Raw genomic sequence first — 21,653 nt, 5'->3', positions numbered from 1 at the left:
AATCAATTAAATAATTAGTGCTAGTGACTAAAGTAGTAGTTAAGTACATATTTTTATGGAATGCCAGAATTAAACAAAAATCTGTTTATATATTACATTTTTTCTCACACATACATTTTTCATTACAACTAACATCTTCAAAGGATATTGCTACAATATGTTTTATACTGTCTACTTTGCGTTATTTCTGTGTTACAGAACATGTCGCATTATTTCATACCTATGAAAAATCTCAGTATCGACTAGCGCATTTTTGTTAAACGGTAATTCAAAAGAAAATACTTATTCTTATATTGAATGTATATGTAAGTCTGTCAAGGCTTTTTTCTCTATATAAAATGGAATCACACTGTGTTGCTGTACATATATTTTGCCATAACTTACCAAAGGAATATTTAGCCACGATTGGCACGTGCTGTGCTGGCTCTCCAATGCCATACATATTTTCAGCAAACACTCTGAAGACGTACTCCTTAAGTGCAACCAGATTGCAGGCTTTGTATGTGGTCGCCTTAATGGTAGAGGAAAGCTTATGCCAGACTTCACTCTCTATAGCCCTCCTTTCAACAATATAATTGGTGATTTTCGATCCACCATCATCTCTGGGAGGATTCCATGTCAGGAAGCAAGACTCATTAGTAATATCAGTGATATCAAAGGCAGCTGGGGGTCCAGGTTTGTCTGTTGAGGTAATTAATACAAAACAAAAGAGAGGTGGTATTAACAATACTTTTCTAATGAATGATATTGAAATAAATGTAGCATCCAAGTCAAAAGATCTACATAGAAATAAAACAAACCTAGAATGTTCACTTCAACAGTTGCAGTCGCACGGCCACTGCAGTTAACAGCCTCAATGATGTAGGTACCACTGTCATCGCGCTTTGTGTTGGCAACTGTCACTACAGAATGACCAGGTTTGGTATCAATTTGAATCCTATCGTCAGCCTTCAGGACATATTCAGCCTTTGTCCATGTGACTTTAGGATCTGGTTTTCCCATAACCGTGGCTGGCAAATCAATCTTGGTCCCAGCTTTCACAGTTAAACCAGCAAGCAATTTCACATCTAGCATAATCTCTGGAGCCTCTGTTGGATACAAATAACCTTGAGTTAGTTTACTGATTATAAAATAATAACCATTTAAAAACAAACACATTTAGAATATTTTGTATTCTCTACCTTTGGCATCCACAGCCTGGATCTCATCTGTTGGTTTGCTGGGCTTGCCAGCACCTAATCGATTCATAGCTCGAACACGGTAGGCATACCATTGTCCCTCAGTGAGACCAGTGACTTGTAACCTGAAAGAAAACAATTATTTGATGTTTTGCTGAGTGTACAAAATGCTGTATATCTCAGCAGGATGATATAGAACATGCATGCTTAAAAAATGAAATTACAATTCAGCAATGTATGTCCTCGTATTTACCAAAATATTTGTATGAATCATAATATGTTAACACCTACTTTGTTTCTACAACTGGGTCTCCGCAGGGTTCCCATTTATCAGTGCCACGTTGACACCTGTCAACAATATAGCCCTTGACAGCAGATCCTCCATCATATCTGGGTGGTTCCCATGTCAGGAAGATGCCTTTGGAAGACTTGTCTCTCCATCTCACATTCTCGGGTGCATCTGGTACAGCTATGTCATAATAAGAAATATGTATTTTAGCTTGTTTTTGGATTGTGCAAGTTCTCTGAATTATATAAGAGTATGACAAAAGTGTTTAAAGTAACAGTAATGTGCTTATTACAATGCAACCCTTAAATAAGTAAATACATAACAAGAGCCATAGATATATTTCTAATATAGTTAGAAATACTTACTTGCTGGAGACGATACATTCACAGGTTCGTCTATGTATGCTGGCTCTCCTGGGCCACATTTGTTGCAGGCCAATACTCTAAAGAGGTACTCTTTGCCTTGGACAACATCTGTGATAGTGAATTCCTGGTCCTGAACACCAGTGATAACCTGAAGAGAAAAATATATATATAAAGGATTGTAATTTCTTGCATTTTATGTGATTTTATTAATCTATTAATCTGTAAGACAACTTAAATCACAGAAGAGATACCTTGACCCAAGTCTTGCGGCTGACTTCGCGCTTGTCAACCTGGTATCCAGTCAATGGACTTCCGCCATCGTGTTCAGGGGCTTCCCACATCAAATGTACTGAGTTGCGAGTTACTTCAGCGACTTTCAGATCTCTGGGTGCACTTGGGCATGCTGAATAAAAAAGGGGGAAAAATGTAACCTCCTGTGGCATTTTTTTGTGTTCAATTTGCATGGAATCAAAAATGTTTGATACATACCTATGACATTCACATCAATGTCTCCTGACACTGACGTTACATTGTTTTCCAGATGCACAGTATAGATGCCTTTGTCTGGTCGTACACTTGGCATAATGACCAGTTCTGTATAAGTAGTCTTGGTTTCCATTGACACCCGGTCTCCACTTTCCAAATCTTTCTCGTGAACAGACCATTTTGCAGTTGGAAGGGGATATCCAGTGATAGGAATACGAATCTTGAGGGGATTTGGAACAATGACCTCCAAGCCATCCTTAAATCCACTCAGGTCCAAAGTAGGTGCGACTACATAAAACAATGATGAGAACATTTTTGATATGATCATAATTACCATTGCTTAAAACATGTATTCAAGTGCATTTATTTATATTCTGTGCTAAAATGAACTAAGAAAAAATATATTTACAATGAGGATCGTCGGCCAGAAGAGGTCCTATGACATCAGCTGGATCGGAAAGTCCAGCTGCATTCTCAGCGGAAACTCTGTAAAGGTACTTCTGTCCAGGCTTAAGGCCAGTGACCTAATGAAAGGGCATAACAGGTGAGCAAGACAATACTTTTTACCTCATGAACACAAGAAATATGTTTACTCTGGTTTGCTCTGGGGCAAAGTACCTTGTAAGAAAGATCTGGACAAAGTCTGGCATTGCATCTCAGCCATTTATCTGTCCCATCCTCACACTTCTCAATAATGTACCCTGTAATCATGCTTCCTCCATCAGTCAACGGAGTCTCCCATGTCAGCTGAACAGACGACTTTGTCTGATCAGAATATTCAAAGTTAAGTGGGGGACTTGGCCGTTCTAAAAAAGGGGGGTGGAAAAACAAGTAATTTGGATCAGAACAGCATATTTTCTAATCACATGAAAAAGTTATCTTAAAGTATATTATATTTTAATTTTCTTTCTGAAACTTACCAATGGGATCCATAATCTTTACAGGATTGGTAGCAGCACTTGGTTTTCCAATTCCAGCTTTGTTTTCAGCTTTAACACGGAAAATGTATTCTTTGTTCTCCACAACATCATTAATGGTCGCGACGCGGTCCTCTGGTTTCGTCACCAGAGCGCTCTCCCACCTCACGGAGGTCCTGTCACGCATTTCAATTATATAAGCAGTGATTTCAGATCCGCCATCAAACTCTGGAGGTTCCCAGCTGACTGTTGCACCAAACTTGTTTACATTTCCAACCATGACGTTTAGTGGAGCATCAGGTACATCTGAAAGGCAAACAAAAAATACTTTTTAGACTTTTAAAATCCATATAATTTAAAATGAACATGGAGAGCTTATTAACATTCACCTCAGGCTTACTCAGCACAACATGAACACAACTGAACATCATTGTGGAGTTAGGACCTTAGGCACTTTATAACACTCACCAAATTTGTTCTTGGCTTGAACAGGGTCGTCTGTCTCCACTGTTGGTCCACTGCCGACTCTGTTACGAGCACAAACACGGAACAGATATTCAGCGTCCCTTTGCAGTCCAGTCACGGTGTACTCAGGACAGTCGGCACGGTCAGTTGCCAGGGTCCAGGTCTTGCGTCTGATATCACGCCTTTCTACAACGTAGGCTAAGATCTTGCTTCCGCCATCGCTTTCAGGTTCTTCCCATGCAAGACTGACTTCTCCATCGCAGGTATCAACCACTTTCAGATTCTGCACAGGTCCAGGAACATCTACAATCCAATCCAATAATAAGTTAATGTTTTATTTTTTACTTTGACCGATGTTTCTCTGTTTTGAATGTAATCATTACTGGGAGCGGCCTTACCAATCACATCCAGATTGATGAATGCTTCTCCCTTGCCATGTTTGTTATGAATGACAATTTTGTATCGTCCTTGATCAGATTTCTTGGGATCTTTCAACCTGTAGCTGGTCATATCTGTTGTTGTGTCAATATTTTGCGCAGGCAGGCTGACGTCATCAAAAAACCACTCTGCTTCCGCTCGCGGATAAGCATCAAAAGGAACGGTCATTATGAAGAGCTTTCCAGCATCCGTTATAAGGTTTTGATCAGTGGTCTTGATAGTGGGAACAGCTAAAAAAAAAATGAACAGCAATAAGATACATAAGTTTTGCATGCACAGTAATAAACTCCTTACGACCATTATTGTATTTTATTGGCTTTTTCTTTTTTACAGTTACGTACCTGCCAGTTCCAGTTTTGCTCTGGCGTCCTTGTCTTTGGCAATTATTCTATACTCGCCTTGATCACGAGGCTTGATCTCACAGACCTGAAGTCTGTGCAACTTGCCTTCACTCATCATTTGATACTTGTCACCTTGGACAATTATCATGTTATTTCTCAACCATTTCACTTCAACTCTGTCCTTGTTCAACTCTGCCTCAAACACCACATCTGATCCAGGGGCATCAAAGACATCTTTAGGAGGTCTGATGATCTCAACTGGGATTTCTGTGGTAGAAAAATAACATTAAAAAATAGTTTTAAAAATCAAGCCACTTTGACATGAAAAATATACTGAAGGATAAATGATAAGTGCTTGCCTTCAACAAAAAGCCTGGCCCGTGAGCGCCTGTCCTCCACCCCACAGGCATATTCACACTCATCATCGGGCCTGCATTCCTTGACACTAAGTGTGCACAAGTTGCCTTCTTTCTCCATGTGGTACCTATAAGACAGCAGAAAAAGGAGTACAGACTCAGTTTATCTAGGCAGTAGGAATTTTACTCATTTACATTTTTACTCATAACAGCATGAAAAAAATGCGTCCATATTCAGAAAAAGGGTTACCTAGGTCCTTCTCTAATTTCTCTGCCATTCTTGTACCACTTGACCGTAGCCTTTTCTTTGGAAAGCTGGCATGTAAAGATAGCGTCTTCAAATTCAATGACTGTCTGGTCTTGAAGGTTACTGGTAAAATCGGTGGGTGCTTCACTGATAATTAACTCTGCGACGGTCTTGTCTGTTCCAGCGATGGCACAGTAATCACCCTCATCGGCCAGACTGCAGTCTCTCACAATGAGAGTGTGCTTGTTCTTGTCAACCTTGTACATGATGCGTTTGTTGAAGGTAATTTCCTGTCCACCTTTCATCCATTTGAGTGTAACATTTGGTCGGTTGACTTTGCAGGTGAAGCTGATGGTTTTCTTTTCCTGAGTTTCACAGTCCTCAATAGGTTCAATGATCCGAAGATCCTCCTCTGTTGATTATTAAAACGTGTTAATCTCAAATACAACAGATACAGACATTAATATTTTTAAAATAAATATATTTACTGAAACAATGGTATTCGTCCTTTATTAAAGATTGATGTTTTACCTTGAACACTTAATTTTGCAGAGCATTTGACATGCTCGCCTCTGTGGTTCATCAGGTTGATGGTATAATTGGCTTGATCATCCTTCTGTGCATCTCTAATTCTCAGGGAAAATACCAAGTCTTTCTGAACTATGATGTATTTTCCACTATCGAAAATGGTTTCATCATTTTTCAGCCATTTGGGTTTGGCTCCCTCAGTGTTGACTTCACAGTTGAAGACAATTTCTTGCCCTTCTGTTGCTTGTATGTCTTTGATAGGGGTTATAATTCTGAGTTTTTCTGTAAAAGCACAAATAAATAAATTAAATGGAAGATACATATTTATACAGATTTGCATATTTTGATTTGCATTTTATTTTGATCCAATAAAAATTGGAACTATTTGCTGCAATCTGTAAGGAAGCTGAAGAAATCTGAAGAAATACTGTACATATTGTAAATTATACATACACAGTTTTAAGGCTGTGTGATCAGTGAAAAGCACATGTTGGAAGAAAGTTTTTTTTTTTTTTCTTTTTAACATACCAATGACCACCAGGTCTGCCGGTGCTCTTGAAGAGCCAACTGATGCAGCGAAGGTTCCTTCATCTCCAGGAATGCAGTCCTTTACGACAAGGACTCTCCTTTTGCCATCACAGATAATGTCATATTTGTCTCCAGCTTCAAGTGCCTTGTCGCCCTTGAGCCACTTGACTTCATATGTGTCCTTGGATACTGAGCAGACAAATTCAGCTTTGTCACCTTCCAGTACTTCCTGGTTCTGGGGTCTTGCAATAAATTCAGCGGCAAGTTCTGGAAAATGAAAGGGAATCGATGACAAACCAAAAAAACACATTTCAGATAAACATTTAGAGTTTTTTCTACAGAGCGGTTTAATTGCAGTTGCAGTGGAAGGCGCCAACAGCACATACCATTGATTTTAAGTGTTGCTGATGTTTGTGAAGTTGGCAGTCTGCAGTTATACTCTCCTGCATCGTCAAGGCGGATATCCTGTATGATCAATATCCTCTTCTTGCCGTCAGCTATCTGCTCGTGTCTCCCGCCCTCAGGCAGCTCAGTATCACCTTTGTACCAGATGACATCTGCACTGGGTTTGGACACTTCACAGATCATCTTAATGCTGTCTGTTTCAGTACCCTCGACATTTGAAAGATTCTTGGTGAAGACAGCTTCTTCTTCTACAAAGGGAATGAGATTAAGAAAAAAAAGTTAAGTGCCTTTTACTTTCTGAAGTGGTGTTGTGATCTGACATTTAGTTAACATAAGCATTAATATAGGATGCAATGGAGCTGAAATGTAGGGTTTAAAATATCTAGTGTGTCATGCATCATAATGATGTGTGTATATTTAAAAGTTAATAAAAAAAAAAACCTTGTACCCTGATTCACATCTAATACATGTGTTTTTTTTGGAAAATTAAGTCATCATATTTCAAATAAAGTAAATTGAAAATGTCAGCGAACTAAAATTAAATGCTTTCACTTTGATAGAGGGATGGGTGATTCTATAAATCCAACTTACCGATGACTGTCAGCATGCCAGAGGTCTTAGATGTCCTTGCATCACATTCATATTCAGCTTCATCATCAAACACAGACTTGCTGATGACAAGAATGCGCTGGACACCCTTGGAAATTATCTCATACTTTTTGCCTTTTCTGATCTCACTGCCATCCTTGAACCAGCGAACCTGAAAGAAGAAAGTAATTAGTAATTAAATCCTTCGAATAACATGCTGGTAAGTTGTGTTTAGATAAGCAGTTCATTTCCCTCTGGACTTCGATGCTTTTAATTGGGACATTTAAAAGTAACATGCTGTCACTGTTCCACAAGATCCTCCTGAAATCCTAAGAAAGTTCAGTTAAGCTATTCATGAAAACTAATTTGTACAAGTGTTTCACTGACCTTCGCGCTTTCACGGGAAACTTCACATTCAAATCTGGCAGATTCCTTTTCTTTAACCTCAACATCATGGAGTGGTTTTGTGAACTCAACATGTGGGGCTGCAAAAATAAATCATTATGCTTACACCAATTATTGATTCAGATCTTAAATCAGTATGAAGAGATAGACTTGTACCATATTTTATCCCAATATTGTACTTACGCTCAACATTCAAGAAAGCAGAAGTCTTGAAATCCTTTGCATCACAGGTATAGGTTTTTGAATCATCCGGGGTGCAGCCCTGAATGATAAGTCTTCTGACTCGGCCCTCAGCCACCATCTCGTGTTTCTTTGTTTTGCGGATTTCTTGCCCATCTCTAAACCACCTGACCTCAGCATTTTCTCTGGAGACTTCACACTCCAGTATAGCAGTGGCCTCCTCTTCTACGGTCTGATCTTCCAGAGGTTTAGTAAATTCAACTGGTTGCTCTATAATGTAAAGCAAGAACAGAGTTTTACATACAAGACCAATGTTATGTAACGTCTCTGGAGCAACAACTACAATTGCTACTATTATTACTACTTGAAATGATAAAAATAATTATGATATATAATATTTATACAATTTATGTATATATTCACATTTTTAACCATAGCATTGAAGAAAGAAAATGTATTTGTTTCCCTTGTAGACAATTCAGTCTTGAAAGATTATGAGCATACTGAGCCTTGTCTTTTAAATATTTTATTTAAATGCACAAACAATATGACCTACCTTTAACAATAAGATTAGCCTGGATTTTGAAGTCCTTGGCTGTCAGTTTAACTTCACCAGCCTCCTCTATCTTAACATCTCTGAGGGTCAGCGTGTGAACTCTTCCTTCAGCACGAGTGACAATCTAAGTAAAGAATATTTAAAATAACAGTTTAAATAACTTGCCCTGGAGTTATTGTCAATTGTAAAATCAATACACATTTGTGGTCTCGAGTCAACCACATTTTTTACTTTCTTAATAATACCAACGCATGTCTTAAATAGTCAATATTAACATCCTTAGCAATTGGTTACTAGTTACTAGCTTTAAGTGTTCTTCGTCTTGAAAATCATTGTTTGTTTTTATACAAAATGTATAAACGTTCGCTCACGAGTCATTAATTAAACAATTCAGGCATTAATTTGCACACGATTCACAAAATCACTTGAATAGTGTGTCTCAAGTAAAAAAATAAAGATGAAAACATTTGATTAAATCTACCACACAACAATAAATAGCTGATGCTTCAATAAAGCTTAAAATGCTCCTGTGTTTATGATTTGACTGCATAAAAAAACAATCACAGCTAACTAACCACAACTAACTCATTTTTTGTATTTAAATGAAAGTCACAATAACTCTGCAATATGATAATACAACCCTTTTTCTGTGCAGTAGACACCCAAGCATGTCAAGCAAAACAATCAACTGAATTCAAACACTGGTACACTTTACTTCAAACAATAAATCACACAAATTGCAAAAGCTGCTTATTGTTAACATTATCATTGTTTCATTATATTTTTATTTATGTGATAACAAATTTGAGCAAAAACTTTGTTCAATATGAATAACAGGTAGTTCAATGACTTTCACATAACTCAAATAACTCCCAATGGCCCCTGCCCTCCAAGCATGGACGCCAGCATTTGAAGAAGTTAAAAATAACCCCGTAGGAACGCTTGCGGGGCAGAATAGCCCACTGTGTTATCTCAAAACGCAGATCGAATGCCAGAAATGGAATTCTAATCCTTTGAGGCCCTTATATGCAGAAAACACTAAGGTGACAAAATGCTTTGGATATTTTGTTTAAAATAATAAAAATACATAAATTATAATACTACAAAAATACACGAAATTTGCAAAAATACATAAATTACAATCAATAATTTAAAATATATTTTTTAAATTCACACTGAATTGAATGCATATGTATGTTGTATAAACTGCTACTAAATATTGTAAAGATCAAAACAATAGCCAGCATCACGGAGTCATGTGTACCCTGTGTACCCTTTAGACAACCTCTGGATCTCTTAACCATATAGCAGGATAAGATGTGATACACACAATAATTCCATTCATTCATTCTGCCATTATTATTATTATTATTATTATTATTATTATTATTATTATTATTATTATTATTATTATCGTAAGTATCACTTACTCTGTCACTTGGTTCCAGTTTCTTATCCCCAAGGAACCATTCCACAGCAATTCCTTCATAAGAGAGTTCACATTCGAAGGTAGCAGTCTCCCCAGCAGTAACTGTAACATCCTTTAGGGGCCTAAGCAGGCCAATTATGCGGGCTTTGGATTGAGGAGAAGACATTATTAGATCTCCCCAAGTCCCGAGAGAAATGTTAATCCTCAACTGCAAATCCTCATTGTGCTTCCCCTGCAGAAGCGGGCCACTGCACTGGAGCCTTAAAGCCTCCTGGAGCACTGGGGACTCACACAGGGGGATCTGTTCACAGGGGACCCTCTATTTGCATATTCATTTTCCTCAAGATTAGTATGGTCAGCAGTAAACTTGGAAGGGATCCGTTACTATGTCCATTCTAGATAAGGCATGTGGCTTCCAAAATAGCATGGGGACCTGATTGGGTAACAAGCATTGGCACCCATACTATGCTATCTGTTGCTGTCAATCAAACCTATTGGCATTTTGCAAAAATGTTGGGTTGGCTGTTGCCCAACCACTTGTAAAAATGCAGACACATCAAATACAAAGGTTACATTTAAAAACAATCTATCACATATTTACATAACAGAAATCCTCTGCATTTAAGACATGTGGTATATTAAATGTAATGCATATCAGTACTTTAAACACCTTGCACTAAAACTCTCTCCTCTTATCACCTCTTTAGCACCTAACAGTGTTTATTGACTTAGAGCTTTGGCACAACAGGAAATGGCACGATGCTCTGCAATGTTTGCACAGAAGAGCTGCTCGTCAACTAAGAAAGCATTTCAAAAGTTATTCACACATTTAGTAAAATGGGTCCTTAATTATATCTGGTTGGTTAATTTTAAGTTTCATAATACATAATTTTTGAATATAAATTAACAAATATGACTGATTTATTTAAAAAGTCCAAAAAGTTCAAAAGCTGAATCTACAACATGTCCTTTTATCTTCTATGTATTATATAGTGTTTTTGTTGTTTTTTTCAGGAGAGATAATACATTTCCTACCTTTCACCCTGAGCTGTGCACTGGATTTGGCGTTGGCTGCCTGGAAGTCGACAGGACCAGCTTGATCCATGTGCACGTTATACAGGATGAGGATGTGCTTCGCACCCTCTTCTTTAATGTCACAATCCTTCAAGAAAAATCCAACACATGCTTACAATCAATACAGAAGTGCAAACCATTCATAGAGTTTCACAGGTCTATTATGAATCTCTGATCTCCGAATTATGAATTTCATTGAAATGTTTACAGTAGAGCAATATTAAATATTAATATTATAACAATGTATTCTCAGATTTTCAAATCTTCTGTTGAGCACACATTTAAATGTTTTATGGTTCTATGTCAAAAGAACAGACATATTCCACAGCATATAAATACATGACTTAATTCTTACAGGTGACTGGTGAAGAGCCTCTCCTTTGAGCTTCCAGTTGCCATGAACATCTTCCTCAGAGATTTCTGTCTCAAAACGGGCAGTTTCCGTTTCTGTCACCTCAACGCTATAGAGTGGACGTAAAATCTTAATGTCACGTTCTGTGAAGAAAACAAAGAAATTGAAAAGTCAAAATTTAGCAAAGGTTTGAAGTGGAAAATAAAACAACATATTACTCACTAATGGAGTAATTAACAAGAAAGTACTTAAACACACACCTTCAATGTTCAGCTTAGCAGTGGTCTTGTCAGAACCACAATCACAGGTATATCCTCCAATGTCAGACTTCAGTGCTCTCTTGACAATAAGGATACGCTTCTTCCCGTCAGCTTTAATTTGGACATTCTTAGATGGAGTGATCTCTGTGCCATCCTTAAACCATTTCACCTCGGCACCTGCCTTACTCACTTCGCACTGCAAGATAACTTCATCTTTCTCTACTGCTGTGTAGTCTTGCAATTTCTTAACAAAGTATGGCTCGCCCTCTGTAAATTACAGGAAGCAAATAAGTTACAGTAGGTGTAAGAGGCGAAAATCACTTAAAATCTAAGTTGTATGTTATAATGTCATAACAGTGTTATAATGTGTAATGTCACATTACCCTTGGCTTTAAAAAAATAAAAAAATAGAATTGCATATGTAAATAAGGGGCCAATGATTTTCATACTTTACAATCACTGAACCTTCGGTTAGAGGTAATTTTGCATAATAAGGTTCATTTTAAGTTAATGACTTACTTACCAAGTACAGTGAGCTTAGCCTCAGAGCTTTTTCCCATGGCTTCCACTTTAATGAAGGATGTGTCGTCAATGGACACCTCCTTAAAGGCAAGGGTGTGGCATTTTCCTTCATCTGTCATATGTACAACTTTGCTGGGATGCAGTCGCACGTCGTTCTTGTACCACACAACAGGGATATTCTCATGTGAAAGCTCAACACTGAATTCGGCTGTCTCGCGCTCCTTGACTGTAACATCTTTGATAGGCTTGACAAACTCAAGGCGGATGCCTACAAAAGTTTAAAAAATATGAGTGTGAAAACAGTTTCACCCAGTTAAATTTTAATTCACTGTGTTTGAAATTCAAACCATGCAGAATTAAATACCTATGCTGCCTACCTTGGATAATTAGTTTCCCAGTAGTTCTTTTGTCTTCAGCTTCAAACATGTACTTGGCTTCATCTTCAAAAGCAACTGCTTTGATGACAAGACAATGCCTTTTGCCCTCTGCGACAATTTCAAACTTCTCATCGGCCTTGACCTCCTGAGTTCCTTTCAGCCAGCGGAAGTTCTTGGGTTCTCTGGAAACCTCACATTCAAACCTAGCTTCATCTTTCTCATACACTTTCACATCATTCAGAGGAGTGATGAAGGTAAGTGGAAGCTCTGTAATACAAAGACAGCATCATAATCCTGAGCATCGTAATAATAAGTGAAGGAAAAAAAAGCAAGGGTTTTAAAGACAGTCTGAAGAGAAGTAATGAAAATACCTTTAACTTTAAGATTTGCTGCACATTTAGCATTTGCGGCCTGGAAAGATACCTCTCCTGACTGAGGTATCTTGCAGTTGTACAAGGTCAAGATATGCTTGCTACCATCCTCAATAATCTCAACATCCTGTGAATGTGAAGTATGAAGAGAACAGTAGATTAAATCAACACATTACATTACTATGTATTTTCCTATAAGTAAATAAGCCCTTATGCAATGGGTTAATAATAAATAAATACATACACACATATACACATACATACATAAATGTAGTTTTTGTCTTTTGTTTGATTTCATATTAATTATAATATAATACATCATTATCCTCCTGAAATCATGCAACCTGTTTGTAATATCTACTCACTTTATATTCCTATGTTCATCAGTTGAAAACAAATTAAGCAAACTAGCTTGTAAGTTAGAAAAATGTTTGTAAGGACCATCATTTCCAGTGATTATCAATACAAAATCATAACTAGAAAGCATTTCTCTAAAATGTATTTTGTGAGCAATGTGCTAAATAATAATAATAATAATAATAATAATAATAATAATAATAATAATGTATTTAGTGATAAATTAGAAGCCACATACAGGTGAAGGAGACAACATTTCTCCCTTCAGTTTCCACTGTGGATGGACATCAGATTCAGAGATTTCCACTTCAAAACGTGCAGTTTCTCCGTCAAACAGCTCCACACCATACAAGGGCCGGATCACTTTAATAGCCCGGGCTGTACATACATGAGAAGTAGGTCAAATAAAAACCATACAAAATAAATTAGCAGAACCATATAACAAAAACGATGCCTATAAGAAAAATATATTTCTTTCAACACTTACCCTCAATGTTCACAGTTGCCATGGTCTTGTCTGTCCCACAGTCACATACATAATCTCCTTTATCTTTGTTCTCCACTCTCTTGATGGACAAAATTCTGCGTTTGCCATCAGATTTCATGGTAACCAACTTCGAAGCTTTGATCTCCTTCTCATCCTTGTACCATTTCACTGGCACGTTTTTGCTCAGCTCACAGTCTAGAATGACCTCATCTTTCTCAACTGCGGTGTAATCTTGCAATTTGACAGTGAAGTATGGGTCGCCCTCTGTAATATGAAATGAATTGTCACCCACAGGAGCCAAGCTTGGCAGGCAATCATATAAATACTTTATATGATTATTATTAAATTAAAACAACAACAAAAATATATGTAGTCAACTAAATTTACCTAGGACAGTCAGGTTACCCATTGTAGAAATTCCTTTAGCCTCTGCCTTAATCTGGCAGGTGTCATCAAGAGTGACTTCTTTGATTTCCAATACATGTTTCTTTCCTTCAGAAGAGGTAAGGATTGTTCTGCTTGGATGAAGCTTTATGTCATTTCTGTACCAGCTCACTGGCACGTTCTCATGAGAGAGTTCAATTTCAAATCGAGCAGTTTTGCCTTCCTTCACAGTTTGGTCCTTTAATGGTGTCATGAACTTGAGTCTCATACCTATAATATATTAAGTTAGTTTAATTAGTTCACCAAATATGCACTTTGCAGAATTAGTATTAGGAACATTATTTTAATATTTAATAATATTTTTACATATTAAGCTGTTTAATTAAAAATACTGTATAAACTTTCATACATGTATTGAATTCCCATTACAACATAATTAAAAAGGTGTCTAAAATACCACAACATTAAACAATGTATATAAGATACACTTGCCTTCTACAGTGAGTTTAGCTGTAGATCTTTTGCCATCAACTTCGATTGTGAAATCTCCTTCATCATCAAACTGACAGTTGTTGATGACCAAGATATGTTTCTTTCCATCATCAATGATGTCAAATTTGTCACCAGATTTAATGATGTCTGATCCTTTGGTCCACATGACCTTTGGCACATCCCTGGTAAGTTCACAGTGGAATTTAGCCTGCTTTTTCTCAGGTACAGAAACATCCTTCAATGGGACAGAGAAGTCCAGTTCAATTTCTGAAAAATGAAATAGATTTAAAAAATATAATTAATATCACGGCACTTTCATTTTATTCCAGTCTATTAGAAAGCACATGACCTCTTAGTCTACATACCTTTCACTTTTAGTATTGCAGTAGTAACAGCATTCAGTGCTTGATATGAAACTTCACCAGCTTGGTCCACTTGGACATTGCGGAGAGAGAGCATACGTTTCTTTCCGTCTGTCTTGATCTCACAAGTCTGAGATTAAAAAGAAAAAGTAGGAAACATATGCACATATCCTCTTTTACTTATTGTTGTTAGTATTATTATTATTAATAATTATAATACTAACAACAAGAATAATAACAGCTTTAAGTCAAAAAGCAATTATTTATAAGTATTTATATATTCAAATTCTTACAGGTGATCTCTGCAGCGTTTGCCCTTTCAGTTTCCATTCCCCAGGAACATCTTCTTCAGATATTTCGGTTTCAAAGCTGGCACTTTCCTTTTCATAAATCTCAACACTTTCCAGTGGCTTCAAGATTTCAGCCTCACGCTCTAAAACAATAAAATAGCAGTCATTACACAATCAGCATCAGTGAAAATTAATAGGTATCACACATGCTTTTTATACTCTTGATTGCATACCTCCAAGAGTCAGTTTAGCTGGATATCTTCGACCTTCCACCTCTAAAGCATACTCTCCAATATCATCTGGAGAAGCATTCTTCACAAGGAGAACAAGCTTTGTTCCGTCTTTCAAGGGTTCAGTCTTGTCGTTGGGCTCCATTGGAATCTCATCATCGGCTTTGAACCACTTCACATTTGGAGTATCCTTGAAAAGTTCACATGTGAACTTGGCAGTTGCTTTGGGCTTCACATGCTGATCTCTCAGGGGTTTCACCAACCAGTCTCGGATAATTTCTATAAGGTAAACATTTACAATTTTGAGTTACAAATTCAAAAGAAGATAATCACAGAAGTTCAGATTGCATGAATGCAATAGGCATTATGAGCATTGAAATTCCTACCTATCACTTTGACAGTTGTTTGGCATTTGATGTCAGCCGTCTCCACTGAGTACACGCCAGCATCAGGTTCATCAGAATCTTGTATGGTCACAGCTCGCGCCAGTCCGATGACATTCACAGCATACTTGCCTGCAATCTCCTTCAGAGGCTTACCATCCTTCTTCCAGATGACGTCTCTGTCTTTACTCAGCTCACAGGTCAAATACAGAGGCTGTCCCTTGATAACGGTAATCTCTTCATCAAGGGTCTTTGTGAAACGGACAGGCAGTTCTATAAGAAAAGTTAAATCACATAAACAGTAAATTGTACCGCAAAAGGAATATATATCTATTTAGCTAGCAATCATGGTATATACATATGCATTTTGTAATACTGATTAAAATAACTAACATTTTTGAGTCATACAATGTCTTTTTGGATTAAGGATTTATCTAACATGGGACATGAAAGTCATGAAAATACCTTCAACAATGAGTTTGGCTGTGGAGGTCTTTTCTTTGTTGCCAAGCTTGGCAACACATGTGTATTCACCAGTGTCAGAAAGCTGCACATCAATAATACTCAGTTTCCGGTCCTTTCCATCGGAAGTGAATTTGTGTTTTGGACTTTCTCTTAAGTTGCTTCCATCTTTCATCCAGGTGGTGATAGCAGTCGACGGCGAAATCTGACATTCAAACACAGCTGAGGAACCTATGGACTCTGCTTCTTGTAAAACAATGTCTTTCAGCTCCTTGACAAACTTCAATGGGACAGCCTTGAGCTGGAATCCAAAAGGTGCTTCATCTGGAGGTTTGTCACCCCCCGCACCAGGTCTTAGTCTCCTCTTATCTCCATCGCCAGGCGAGGGTGTTTGTCTTGCTAAAATTCAGATTTGAACACGTTACCGATTTTTTCTAACGCAATGCATGCTTTGTCGATGAGTTGGTATGATGCACCCAAGGTTTAAATTTCCAGTACGTGGAAATGCAATTAATGCAATGGAAATCGATCCACTTAGGATTTCAAGCAATGCGCAGCAAGTTCTTCCTGAAAACAATGCAATATGCCACATGCTTATTCTGTAGGTATGATTTCTTTCATCCACTTTAGTTCTGACGCAGTTATTCCAATTTAATGAGCAGGATTTGCAGCTATGTTCTTCAAAACTCTTAATAGCACAGGCAGTTTGTAGCAAAAATGAGTCAGTTTTTCTACACAGATGTAAAAAATGATGCATTTGCATAGATTATGATTATGATAGATTATGATAGATAGATAGTGAGTAGATATTGAAAGTTAACTAGATGCACTTGGACGAAATGAACAATTTTCATGCACATGCCAACTCATTCAAAATATTTATAAAGTACACATCTGGAGGTGAGTTTAAGCACTAAAACATTCTGCAAGCAGGCTATAACATTCAACATTATGTGTTTGTTTTCAACGTACTACCACAGAAAGTTTTTTTTTCTTCAGATGAATCCATGCAAATCAGCATAATGCTAAATTTATGCAAAGCATGAATCCTCAATACACAAATTGCATTCCAAGACTTTCTACCACTTCCTATTGTAGAATTTTAGCATAATATGTATTTTTGAAATACATATTATGTTTAGTATTTGCATGCATACAATTGTTACTGTGAATGCACTCAAAGACCCTCTCACCTTTTGGTAATCCTCTACCCCTTCCAGCTTCTTCTCTGGGTGCTTTTGCATCTGTAGCAGTAGGCAATATTGTTATCCACATAATCAAAAATGTAATTTAAAGCCACAATGTCAAAAGACCAAAAAAAAAAAATATTTATATATATATATATTTCAATAAATTCAAATACAATTATGGGGAGAAGCATCCCATGCCACATATTAATGGAATTACCTGTTAGACTTACAACCACAACATACCATGGATATTAAACAGACTTAACAGCCCATAGACTTGTTATGGATGAGAAGAATGCAACTTTTTACAATAAATGGATTGGACAGACATTTTAAACAGATGACACGTTTTCATGCGACCACAGGCAAGACTAAGGAAGACAAACAGAAACAGATTTTAACAAATGGACGCAGATGGAGATTATGGGGTAAAACACAATTTTGGTTCCGAAGCGCGGGATATGAGGCGGTCTGCAGCAGCCGTCTCACCTCGTCTTTCACTTGGCTTTCCAGGAGTCTCAACAGCTCCTTCTTCTGAGTCTGGAGTCTCCCAGTCTTCAGAAGAAGTATATGATTCACGTGGAGCTAGTTCCCATCCCCAAGTTTCCTCTTCATCCTCCTCTTCCTCAGGTTCTTCTTCAAATACTTCTTCTTCTAGCTGCGTTGGAATCTTCTTCAGTTGCACCGTTTCAGGGGACAACTCTTTGAAGACTGGCACCTTCCCTTTCCCAATCTGAAGGGGGACCTGAGGAGCCTTTTCTTCTGGTGACTTGATTTTCTTTAGCGGTTTCTTGAAGGGAGCAGTCGTATCTTCAACTGCATCTTTCAGTGATGTTTTTTCTGGAGGTTTCTTGGCAACATCTTTACTTGGTTTTCGCTCAATAGGAATAGATTCAATAACTTTTGGTTTTCCATCAATTTTAGGAGAAGGCACCTTTTTAAGTTCTAATCCTGGTCTGGTGAGCTCCACTGGTTTAAGTGGTACTTCCTTGACTTTGTCATCTATTTCCTTTGGCAACTGTCCCACCTTTTTCAGCTGCACAGGTTTGTCCTCCTCTTTGGGACTTTTACCTTTTGTTAGAGGAATACCTTTTGGAGCTGGCTTCTCTGCTATTATTTTAGGTTCTGGTTTCTCTTTTTCAACTTTGAGTATCTGCTCAGGTTCTTTATGCGGCAAAGATCGTTCCCGTGGTGATTCTGTCTTCTTGATCTCAGGCTTTTTAAGAATGACAGGTTCTTTCTCCTTTTCTTGCGTTGGAATTCTATCAACTTTCTTTAACTGTATTACATGTTCTTTTGGCAGTTCGTCCTTCGGAACATGATCAGGTTTTTTTAGAGTCGCTGGCTCTTTTTCTTCTGTAGGAATTTTTGCTACCCTCTTTAATGTTATACCTGGTTCTTGAGGTTTTTCGTCTCTAGGAACCTTTTCTCCCTTTTTGAAGGTCACTGGTTCCTTTTCCTTTGCTTCAGTAGGTATCCGTTCTACTTTTTTAAATGGTATACCTTTATCTTCTGTTTCAACTGCAACTTCCTCTTTTGGCACCTTTGCAAATGGTTTCAGTTTCACAGTTTCAATTTCTTTTTCCTGTGTGGGAATTCTTTTTACCTTTGTCAACACTATACCGGGTTCTTTGGGGATTTCATCTTTATGAAGTTTTTCAACTGCTTTTGGAGTTACTGCCTCTTTTCCTTTTTCTTCCGTGGGGATTTTTTCAACTTTCTTCAGTGTAACAGCAGGTTCTCTAACTGAATCCTCCTTAGGAGGTCTCTCTCCTTTTTTCAAAGTCACAGCTTCTTTTTCTCTTTCTCCTGTTGGAATTCTTTCCCCTTTTTTAATTGGTATACCTGGCTCCTCAGCTGCTGGTGGTACATCCTGTTTAGGAACTTTTTCAAATGGTTTCAGTTTCACCTTTTCCCATTCTTTCTCCTCAGTTGGAATCCTTTCCACTTTCTTCAGAGTTAAACTTGGTTCTTTGGGGATTTCATCTTTAGGAATCCTAGTTGGTTTCTTCAGAACAGCCTTTTCTGCATCTCTCTCATCTGTGGGAATCTTCTCAATTTTCTTCAGCGTAACTGCAGATTCTTCAGGAACTTCTCTTTTGATATCTGGTTTAGTTTTTTTAAGATGAACCTGTTCTATAACCTCCTTAACTTCCTCTTTCTGGCTTTTTTCAACTCTTTTTGGAGGTTTAAAAGTCTGTGTTTTTTCCTCTGTTTCATAGCTTGCAGTTATTTTTAACTCTACACGTTTACTTTCAGCTTGTTCTATAACAGTGCCTGATGATAACTTCCTCAGTGTCACAACTTCCTTTTCAGGTTCAGGCTCCTTAGGAATAATATCTACTTTCTTAAGTGAAACATGTTGATATTCCTCTCGCTCAAATGTTGCTGTTCTACTGACTTTCTGAAGAGATATACCCAACTCTGGTGTTAATTCTTCAGAAGGTATTTTAGGAACTTTTTTCAAGGTTATAGTATCTTCTTCTTCACTCTCTTTCGACATTCTTGTCACTTTCTTTAAGGTTGGGATTTCAAATTTTTCCTCTTCCTCAATATGGATTCTACCTTTTTGTTTAAGAATTGTTGGCGTCACGCTGGGTTTTTCTGAGGTGATAAAGGTTTCACATTACATATAATACGAAAAATTACAAACAGAACACAGTCGAATAAACAGAAAACGAGACATGTATTCTATAAAACACAACATAAAAAATCCATTCAGAACTTCGGCTTCAGAAATCTGTAGCAAAATGACCATTCAGTCAGAACAACAGCACACTACATCTACAACACACAACAGACACAACAAATACACCTACCACATACAACAAACACAACAAATACATCTACCACATATAACAGACAACAAATACATGTACCGTACATATCAGACATATAAAATACATGTACCGCATATATCAGACACAATAAATACATGTACTGTACATATCAGATAAAAAAAATATATATACATGTACCGCATATACCAGACAAAAGAATACATGTACCACATATACCAGACACAACAAATACATGTATCACATATATCAGACACAACAAATACATGTACCATATATATCAGACACCAACATACACTTTGGTACATTTAAACAAACTGTAAACAACACTGAAACAACAAACAAAATAATGTGCTCAGTTTTACATATTTGTGAGCCTAAAAAAGAGAAACAATTCTGAATCTTTACAATTGTGATTATCATACCTTTTTTCCTCTCTGGTCCGGGTGCCGTCACAGGTCCCTTTTCTTCATCTAGTTTAGAAATTAAAGGAAGAGTCTCATTTAATTTTTGCTAAATAAATATCACATTGACACGAATTGCACTTACAAATCTTGACAAACTTCTGACACAAACTTCGGATCAGAGTTTGTGTCTGATCACTTGATGAAAAACAGCACTTGATCACATGTAGACCTGATTTCTGTTGGTGTTGTATTTGTTTTGTTCCTATTGTCTAAAGATAATTTGTGTTTTCACTCATGTTTGAACCTTGAAAATCAAGCCAAATAATCTTTTTACCAATTTCACTCCTATCCTGGTTATACAAATATATGCTCTGTTCTCTGCATATTACCTGCAAAGAGAGTAAAAAAGCTGGATATTATTTTGTAACTCAAACCCTTCAAGTTTTTTAAAAGTATTAAAATCCTCCTCACTTGAATTCTCTACATTTTACTTCATGAAGTCTAGTTGATGATCCAGGGGATGTTCCAAGGGTTCAAACCCCAGAAGCAGCAGTTACTAGGTTTCCATTTGACAGACATGGAAATATAGGAACTTAAGGGATACATTTCCAAAGGAAGGGTATAATGAGGTTATGCTTTGCAGAACACGAGACACACTTCATGTTAGTAAAAGACACAACACACAAGACTGACGTATTTAAGAAACACATGAATTAGTTCATTAAGAGTTGTAAGAATCCATGAATGGAAGTTAACATACTTACCATGAAATTAAGAATGTCAAGCAACCATTTTAAAATTAGCAGTAAGGCGGATTAAGGGATGAAAATCAGTTGGTAATTATATTTTTTAGAGTTATAATGATCATGTTTGATGATGGGAAGTACTGCCATGAAGCCATGAAGAATGAATAATCAACGACTGAATTATACCTTTCACTGGTTTAACCAAAGGTTTCACCTCCTCTTTTTTGGCTGCAGGTTTCGGTGCCTCAGGCTGTGGTGCTTTCATCTTAGTAGGTGTAGGAACTTTGAAAAAACGTTAACCATTTTCAGAATTTAAAAGGAAAATCACATTACTGCTACTAAAGTTTTTGTAAAACTAGTTTAAGTTTGGACAATTATCCATCTCCATATTTTAAAAAAATTAACACT

General features: G+C 37.2%; 1 protein-coding gene across 1 annotated transcript in view; it reads right to left on the bottom strand.

The window, feature by feature from the left end:
* ttn.2 (titin, tandem duplicate 2) overlaps positions 1-21,653 on the bottom strand; it is a 162,588-nt gene that overhangs the window by 72,501 nt on the left and 68,434 nt on the right. Inside the window, exons 103-144 of the mRNA XM_066688525.1 lie at positions 21,432-21,527; positions 20,518-20,565; positions 17,784-19,898; positions 17,298-17,339; positions 16,108-16,503; positions 15,646-15,915; positions 15,263-15,538; positions 15,033-15,172; positions 14,743-14,869; positions 14,378-14,644; positions 13,889-14,155; positions 13,502-13,765; positions 13,253-13,392; positions 12,658-12,784; positions 12,287-12,553; positions 11,911-12,177; positions 11,388-11,654; positions 11,131-11,270; positions 10,737-10,863; positions 9,703-9,845; positions 8,273-8,396; positions 7,720-7,986; positions 7,519-7,616; positions 7,135-7,303; positions 6,525-6,791; positions 6,139-6,405; positions 5,614-5,892; positions 5,086-5,494; positions 4,839-4,963; positions 4,480-4,746; positions 4,099-4,368; positions 3,704-4,003; positions 3,239-3,541; positions 2,937-3,124; positions 2,728-2,842; positions 2,322-2,606; positions 2,084-2,235; positions 1,833-1,980; positions 1,470-1,647; positions 1,182-1,303; positions 801-1,088; positions 385-681 (exon numbers count right to left, since the gene is read on the bottom strand). Coding sequence (XP_066544622.1) covers positions 385-681; positions 801-1,088; positions 1,182-1,303; positions 1,470-1,647; positions 1,833-1,980; positions 2,084-2,235; positions 2,322-2,606; positions 2,728-2,842; positions 2,937-3,124; positions 3,239-3,541; positions 3,704-4,003; positions 4,099-4,368; positions 4,480-4,746; positions 4,839-4,963; positions 5,086-5,494; positions 5,614-5,892; positions 6,139-6,405; positions 6,525-6,791; positions 7,135-7,303; positions 7,519-7,616; positions 7,720-7,986; positions 8,273-8,396; positions 9,703-9,845; positions 10,737-10,863; positions 11,131-11,270; positions 11,388-11,654; positions 11,911-12,177; positions 12,287-12,553; positions 12,658-12,784; positions 13,253-13,392; positions 13,502-13,765; positions 13,889-14,155; positions 14,378-14,644; positions 14,743-14,869; positions 15,033-15,172; positions 15,263-15,538; positions 15,646-15,915; positions 16,108-16,503; positions 17,298-17,339; positions 17,784-19,898; positions 20,518-20,565; positions 21,432-21,527 — 10,704 coding nt within the window. The remainder of the gene's footprint in view (positions 1-384; positions 682-800; positions 1,089-1,181; positions 1,304-1,469; positions 1,648-1,832; positions 1,981-2,083; positions 2,236-2,321; positions 2,607-2,727; positions 2,843-2,936; positions 3,125-3,238; positions 3,542-3,703; positions 4,004-4,098; positions 4,369-4,479; positions 4,747-4,838; positions 4,964-5,085; positions 5,495-5,613; positions 5,893-6,138; positions 6,406-6,524; positions 6,792-7,134; positions 7,304-7,518; positions 7,617-7,719; positions 7,987-8,272; positions 8,397-9,702; positions 9,846-10,736; positions 10,864-11,130; positions 11,271-11,387; positions 11,655-11,910; positions 12,178-12,286; positions 12,554-12,657; positions 12,785-13,252; positions 13,393-13,501; positions 13,766-13,888; positions 14,156-14,377; positions 14,645-14,742; positions 14,870-15,032; positions 15,173-15,262; positions 15,539-15,645; positions 15,916-16,107; positions 16,504-17,297; positions 17,340-17,783; positions 19,899-20,517; positions 20,566-21,431; positions 21,528-21,653) is intronic.

This window comes from Amia ocellicauda, chromosome 16 (genome assembly GCF_036373705.1).
Source record: "Amia ocellicauda isolate fAmiCal2 chromosome 16, fAmiCal2.hap1, whole genome shotgun sequence".
NCBI lineage: Eukaryota > Metazoa > Chordata > Actinopteri > Amiiformes > Amiidae > Amia > Amia ocellicauda.
Note: the sequence above shows the minus strand (reverse complement) of the source record. Positions and strands in the feature narration are given on the sequence as shown.